The sequence below is a fragment of the Fulmarus glacialis genome, unplaced genomic scaffold, assembly GCF_000690835.1.
Source record: "Fulmarus glacialis isolate BGI_N327 unplaced genomic scaffold, ASM69083v1 scaffold29309, whole genome shotgun sequence".
NCBI classification, from domain to species: Eukaryota; Metazoa; Chordata; class Aves; order Procellariiformes; family Procellariidae; genus Fulmarus; species Fulmarus glacialis.
Window position 1 is genome coordinate 1 of NW_009235669.1, and position 7,939 is coordinate 7,939.

A 7,939-nucleotide genomic window follows, 5' to 3' on the forward strand; every position below is an offset into this window, starting at 1 on the left:
GGTCTGGGCGGGAACCCTCCGGAGCGCAGGGGTGCGGGCAGGGCGCCGGGCCCCGCTTCGTCCCGGTGCCTTCCCGCGCCTCTTCTGGCTTACGTCGGTTCAGGGGGGAGGCTTGTTTACGTGACTTGACAGCCCTTCTGAGGTGAACGCGTACGCTGGGCGATTCTTTCCCAGGGGGTTCCGAGCAACATGCTCTGCTTAAACGAGGGAAAACTTCATAATCTGTGGGTGGATAACTGTGCGCTTCTTACTGTCGGGGTTTTTTCCTCCAAAAAATCCCTGCTTAATTACTCTCGTTTTTTCTTCATGAAAGACTAGTCTTTCTTAAGCTGTTCCTAGCTCTCTGTCATCGGCTTACCCCTACTTCTGGCAAGGCAATTAACGTGAGAAATGTTAAATGGCCCTGGTCCTTCAGGGTCACCGCTCGTTCCTTCCTAGTTCCAGCCTGATCTTTCCGTTTCAGTGCTTAGATCGTCATCCAGTACTTGCCGCAGCGCAGCTGTGCTTAGCTTCCGTTCTTCTGCTGGAAAAATAGAACAAAAAGGCGGAAGATGATTTTTTTCCATTATCCTTTAAAATGTATACATTGACCTGAGTTTTGCCATTACTGGTATCTTACACTTCCCCATTTCGAAGATGTAGTTTTCCTTCTTGACCTGTATTTCCCCTGTATTCTGATTTTTCTTTTTCTTATTTTCATGTCTTCTTGAAGTGGTTATTGATTCTGTTGCATCTGGAATCTTCTCTACTATTTTCCTCTTCTTGGAGTGTGATTTACAGATAGTAATAAGAACTTTGATGTAAGAAATTTCAGGGTGTGTTTTTTGCCTCGTAATTCCCAATAATTATTCATATATATATATATTGCTCCCCAATCCAAAGGACTTCATTAGCTAATTTCCAGTTTGTCGAAATTTGCTCATTTGTAGTCCAAAACCCTAGCTACAAGCCTATTTCTGTTTACCTATTTTCTTAATTTAAATTGAATAAATCAATTTATGATGCTTCAGTACAAAGTTACTTTCTACTGCTGGTTCTTCTGATTCCACCATCGTGGAACTACAGAGCTCCCCAATCCAAAGGACTTCATTAGCTAATTTCCAGTTTGTCGAAATTTGCTCATTTGTAGTCCAAAACCCTAGCTACAAGCCTATTTCTGTTTACCTATTTTCTTAATTTAAATTGAATAAATCAATTTATGATGCTTCAGTACAAAGTTACTTTCTACTGCTGGTTCTTCTGATTCCACCATCGTGGAACTACTAATGGATATTTATTTTTGTATTTTCAGGTTTTAAAAGCATTTGATTACTCCTCTGCATGGAAGGGACAGCAACAAATGTACAAGCTGGACATAGGCTGGCCTAAAATTTCAGAATACTTCACTGGTCAAACATTTTGTGTTGCTGTTGACTCTCTTCATGGTTTGGTCTATGTGGGACAAGTGAGTGAGAATACTACATTTCTCTCCATGTTAACCTAGTGTATTTTTGCCTTTAAAGAGTCTAGTTTACATTAAGAGAGAGATATATGTGTATGTATGTGTGTATATATATATGAATAATTATTGTATCAAAATTAGTGAAAATATAAGTATAGATATCTCTGCTATATCCATTTTTTAAAGCAGTTCTGGGACCGTACTTGCTTGTGCTTTTAAAAGCGTTACATTTCTGTGACATGAATGCATGATCCAACTTAACTGAGTTACAGTAGCTGCTTCTCTAACGGTGAGGTAAGCTGTGTTTCTGGGGCAACTGACTAGTCCTTTTCCGCTCTTTCAGCCTTTGTCCCGTGAAATCAAAAACACGCAGCTCTTTCAGCCAGTTACAGTAATTGGAGTTCAATTATTTGCTTTACACAGTTCCATGCATTGGCATCTCTAGGTCACAGATAAGACATTCTCTCCATGTGGAAAGAGGTGGGATTTAATTATAAAGCACTGTATGAGTATTGGAGTGCCATGCAGCTAATAAGTACAGTTACAGTTTTTCATGCCTGTGTTATGCTTGGCATATTTTTCAGCAAGAACTTAAAAACATAATTGAAAATGAAGACCAAGGTAGCTGCAGGAGCTTGGCTGCTCTGAAAATTGGACTCTACGTGATTTAAGTTGAAAGTCTAGAATGAGTAGAAGGTTTTGCACCCTAAACTTAGACTCATCTCTTTCTCTTCTAGCTGGAAAAAATGAGATCTAGCAGACAGTCTCAGGAGACTTTCATGATTCATGAAATGTTGCAAAAATCTTACAAAGAGGAATTTTCAAAAATATGATTACTTGCTTAATATGTTTTCTTAATAGACCTCTTTTTGCCTTTTCAGAGGGGAGATAATGTACCAAAGGTACTTGTATTCTCAGAGGAAGGCTATTTTCTTTACTCCTGGAATAATACAGTTGAAATGCCTCATGGTATCTTTGTATTGAACACTGCAACAGATAGTTCAGTATGGATCACAGATGTAGGAACAGGTATGCATGGTGGTGATATGAGAAGTATTAGGTGGGGAAGAAAATGCTAGTATTGCAGATATTACTTTAAACAACTCCATTTATTTAAGTCTCTCAAACAATTCTGAGACAGATTTGTGCTTTTCTTGCCATGAACAAACTTCTCAGGTGCTGCACAAAATACTCTGAAGGTTCATGAGTTGTGCTGTGTGTCTGCTTATAGCTTCTGAACTTAGTAAGCAAGTTTTTTTGTTTTGGTTTGATTTGGGGGGTTTTTGTTTGTTTGTTTGTTTTCCCAGGAGAAGTATCAGGGGAAAAAAAAATCTGGCTAGACTTATCTTCTGTCCTAGGTTTGGTGGCCCTTATACAATGGATGAATATTGTTGTAGCCTATGGATTTACTAACCCGCAGTCATATTCTCACTATAGAATTTTGTCTGTTTGATCTATTAATATCACTTGTGAGTATCAGGAGATTTTCTTTTTTAATCTTTGTAATCAGTTGTAATACTTACATTTTGTTTTAAGATGTTTTTCCACTTTTTTTTCTTAATTCAGGGAAATATGGGCACACTGTGAAACAGTATAGCCCTTCGGGTAAACTTATGCAGATCTTGGGCACGCCAGGTAATGCTGGTTCAAGTTTGATTCCCCTACAATTTGATCAACCAGCAGAGATCTTTGTAGAGGAAAGTGGAGATATCTATGTTGTGGATGGAGACGGAGGAATGAATAACAGATTGCTCAAACTATCCAACGGTATGGAAAAATGAACTTCCGCAGTAGTTGACTATTAAAGATTGAATTTTAAATAACACAGCTTGAGAATACTTTTAAGCGAGGACTAGGTAGAGCTGTCATTTAACATTAATTTGAAGACTTTGTTGGATCAGGTCATGTTTTACTGCTTGTCACTTCAGGAGAAATCTCCTAATCGTTTGTGACAAGAGGCTGAGAGAATGAGTTTGTTCAGTCTTCAAGACAGAAGGCTAAGGAGCATTCTTATCGCTGTCTTCAAGTCAGTAATGGGAAGGTATGGAGAAGACAGAGCCACACATTTCTTGGAGATGCACAGTGAAGAACGAGGAACACTGAGCAAAAGATGCAAGAGGGGGGAATTTCAGCTCAATTTTTGGAGGGAAAGATTCACAGTGAGGGTGAACAGAGTGAATAGTTTGCCCAGAGGGGGTGTGCAGTCTCCACTCTTGGAGATGCTCAAAACTTGATGAGTTATGAACAACCTGATCTAACTTCAGAGTTGGATTTGTTATCAAGGCTAGTCCTGCTTTGAGAAGCAGGTTGGACCCAATGGTGTCTGGAGATCTTTTATACTTAAATTATTCCGTGATTCTAATTAGCTTGCTTATATTCCCCAGTTAGATGATCAGTGTTAGTCAGGGCTGTGAGCGAGGAGTCTGCGCATGTCTGCAGTTGGGGAAAAGTGGAGGAGCTACTGTTTCTTCTTTGCGCTATCATAAACCAGTCCGTTTGCTAATATCTAGTTTGCAAAATGGTAAATTGTTAAAACTCAAAACTGCAGGAAACAAATGTAAAAAATCAATTTAGTAAACAAATATCATAATCAGCCAACTGTTTTTTGTTTTTGGTTTGGTTTGGGTTTTTTTGTTTAACAGAGCCTTGGACTATGGCTTTTGTGTGTACTAGTGGCTACATTTCGGTAACCATAATCCTGAAACCACTAATACTAATCCAGTAGTTCCTGTAGTAGTTCAGTATTTCTTGGGTTTATGTATCAAGAGTGCTGTGTTTAAAAAGTCTAGGTTTAGAAATTCCACTTTTAAAAATTAATCAGAGTAAGTTTGCGAGGGAATGACTTAAAGCTATTTTCTTGTTTTCTTACTGTGATTTTTTTTACTTTTCTTTTTCATGGTGCTCACTGTTTAGATTACAAAGAGATATGGCTGACTGGAACAAATGGGACCGGCATTGGTCAGTTCAAGATTCCTCACAGTGTAACAGTGGATCCTTTTGGACGGGTAAAGAATAAAGGGAGAATTTTTTTTCATCTTCCGACACACTTGTTTACGTGTATTTGAACAAAACAAATTGTATTTCTTTTTTGATGGAACTGTTCTGATCTGGGTCATGTTATGTGGGTTACAGCTTTCAGCGTGATAGTGGTCATAAGCTGAAGTTTCACACTGCAGATCCTACTAAAGTAGCTGGCTGCAAGGTTAACACAAGGGTTCTGACCGGTTACATTGTCAACGTCCATGCAACAACAGACTGTTCCTCCTGCAGTTTCTAACAAGTTGCCATTGTGAGAGTACAGGAGAATTATGTTCTGTAATAAATATCTACCCAAGCACTTAAGTTTCTTCAGGGGACTTTAATTTCATGCTTGGAAATTCCAAAGCTTAAGATGATAGTAAGGCTTTGGCTAGGTTGTGAACATCGGTCCTTTTCTACATGCAGCACAAGGCATTCAAGAGTCTACTTCTGCCAGGTGTTAATCGTAGTCTGGCTTTTGCCCTGCTGCTCTTATAGGGGAATTGTATGGTCGGTCCTTAATCTGTTTCAGGGAAAATAAGATTACTTGACTAAAACATCTTAAACCACTGGTTTGAGCTAATTCTGCTGATGCTGTCTGAACCAGAATAAGAAGCGTCTATAAAAATCACTTCTCTGCCAAAACTGGCAGGGTGGGAGGGAGAAGAGGAGGGACATGGGCGCTTTGTGTTTAATGCTAACCATGAGTATATACATTCAAAGACAGCAATTGCGATGGGCTACGATTTTATTGCCAACATGGTGTTGATCGTCAGCCTAGGTTAGAAATAATTGTCAATTCCTAAGAAATCTAAGAGACTGCTGTAGTAGAGTTTAGGATCTCAGGTCAGCTTGTTTATTGATCCCTTTCAGGTGTTATCCCAGAAAAGTCATGAAGTTTACTTATCAGACTGACGAGTTGTCAACAGCTAAAATTTCAATGATTGTAATATGAGAGAGGCATTCACTGGAACTATCTAATGGTATTGCTAGCTTACAGTGTTTGTGAACCCAGTTAGCCCAGGGTGGAACACAGATAAGCTCCACAAAACTGATTAGACAAAACATGCTGAAAATGGTCTTAGTGTTTAAGTTGCTCAATATTTATGGTAGTATTAGGCATATCAGAGTGTTTGCAGATGCAGTCATCATAGGCCTGGATCATGAAATGAGACTACCGTTTAAAACAAAATTGTTAGCGGGTGTCAGACCAGTATCTTTAGAATTAAATAGGTGGGAATATGTCCTCACTGCAGGGGAGAAAAATCCTACTAAAAATACCCATATCATAGCTACAAAAATGAAGAGAAGGCATTGATTTCTATGTTAAAGTAATATGAAATAATTTGTGTATCTTAACTATGTGGCAGTTTTGTTTTATATCTGGAAGTCATATCTACTTACTTAATTTTGAATGTGGAAGTACATTCTTTCAAGGTGTACTACTCTTTTACTACAGGATACTTTCCTCGTGTAAGAAAATAATGCGTTGGATTTATTCTATTTGTGAACAGCCATGATTTTTGTTCTTAACAGGTATGGGTTGCAGACAGAGACAACAAAAGAATCCAGGTTTTTGATAAAGTCACAGGAGAATGGCTCGGGTCTTGGAACAGCTGTTTTTCAGAAGATGGACCCTATTCTGTCAGGTATTGTTGAACAGTTCTTCTAGAAGCATGCAATTACATAAATAAGGTGTACTCTTACTGGTGAACTAAAATGTTGATATTTAATGCCAGATGACAAGAAGTTAACCAGTTTAACTAATAGGGTGCTGGGCCCTAATCATATGCACAGTTGTATCTTGACAGGGAAATCCTGGCTTTATAACAAGCCCCACGGATTTGAGTGCAGGATTGGGAACTGTTTTTGGGAACAATTTTAAAGTTGTTGTGTGTTGTTGACCTTACTGTTGCAGCTTTTACAGGAGGAGAGATTGTCTTGAATGAGTTTTCTGTAGCATAATCTGTCTTAAGGAGCAGCAACATGTAGAGCAAGGCTTTCAAGTTAATTCTCAATGTTTCACTGCATTTAGTCTGTTGTAGCCTTCAAACCCTTGACTATTAAGGAGGTTTGGTTTGTTTTAAAGTCCATGGTTGTGTTAAAATGAAATATCATATGGAGTTCATGATTCAAAAATATATTTCTGTCTTTCACAGATTTTCTGCCAATTACAAATACCTGATTGTAGCTCAGCTGAACATCAACCGGTTAGCAATCTTGGCGGCACCACCGGTTGGCTCTATTGGGGATTGTGTTACGGTCAACGCAGTCCAGCTGGCAGATGAAACCAAACCACACCTTGTGGATGTAGACATGAAGAGTGGAGCAGTGTATGTTGCAGAGATTGGAGCCCAGCAAGTACAAAAATATGTACCCTTAAGCTGATGGTTTCCCACAACTGCCCTGGCACAAGCTGTGTGACGTATAAGACCTATGACTATATTTCCTTGAGTTTTCTGTAGCTTGTGTTTCCTTAAACAAGCACAGAACATTGTGCTCCCTGAACTGTAGAGCTAAGAATCTGTCCTAGCTGTTCTGCAGTCCTGGAGAAGTACTTGGTCTTGAGCTGTTACTCATTTTACTAATGCTATAGTGGCTTTTGCTTTTGTTGCTGGGAATTGTAAAATGACTTTGATAAGCATCTTAATTTTATTATATAGAACTTTACAAACACAGCCGCTGTTCTTAAATGTACAGGGTCATCTTGGGGCTCCTCTACTTAGCCTCTGTGTGTTGTTAAATGAAGGTCAGAACTGTCTGAAAGAAGTGTATAAATGATTTCCTGGGAAGCGAGCACCTCATTTTAATGTTTCTTCACATGTTTTTTGGAATCATTGTGCTGATACTGCTCAACACTGAATACAGAGATGCATTATGATCTTGAATAAGATCCTGCTGGATACTGGTGTCAGTGCTGATACTGGCATCTGCCTTAGGTGGTTAATGACATAAGCATTGAAATCTAAGTTTTCAGCTCTAGCCTGTAATAAGCTTAAGCTAAATTGATATCAGGCACTTCAAACTAATTGAAAAGTATGTGCACAGCAGCCAAGTACTGATTCTTAACTAAATCAATTCTTAACCTGACTTGATTTATATCCGCCTGAGTTTTCTTTCCGTAAGATTTCATAGTGGAACATATTGAAGTTCAACTCATTTAAGTTCCTCAAGATAAACAAATTGCAATTTGCTAGGAAAGTCTTAATCAGCATTAGGGACTGGGAGACACATGATTTTCTCCCAATTTCATTGAAGCTCTGTCAGTTAACAGCAGTGCGTCTGTTTTGATTTGGGGATTTTTAAGTGTTTTATATCCAGCACTTAGATTTCATCAACTCCATTAATGTCTAGAGTTAAGTTTCTCACACTGTATCCTAGCAGATGTCTCCAAACTCTGTCCTAAAAAATGCTGTCTCTTTCCATTCCCAGTCCAGAGTGGTTCCGTTTTCTTTACAAGTTGCTACAAGATTTTAAGTT

At 38.7% G+C, this 7,939-nt stretch overlaps 1 protein-coding gene across 1 annotated transcript; it reads left to right on the forward strand.

Moving 5' to 3' along the window:
* The first annotated feature begins 1,294 nt into the window (after positions 1–1,294).
* On the forward strand, positions 1,295–6,847 carry NHLRC3 (NHL repeat containing 3). The gene is made up of 6 exons (XM_009586110.1): positions 1,295–1,444; positions 2,323–2,470; positions 3,008–3,208; positions 4,355–4,446; positions 5,996–6,108; positions 6,619–6,847. Exons 1-6 carry the CDS (start codon positions 1,340–1,342, stop codon positions 6,845–6,847), a joined length of 888 nt encoding a protein of 295 aa, XP_009584405.1. The 5' UTR covers positions 1,295–1,339.
* Positions 6,848–7,939: the final 1,092 nt, after the last annotated feature.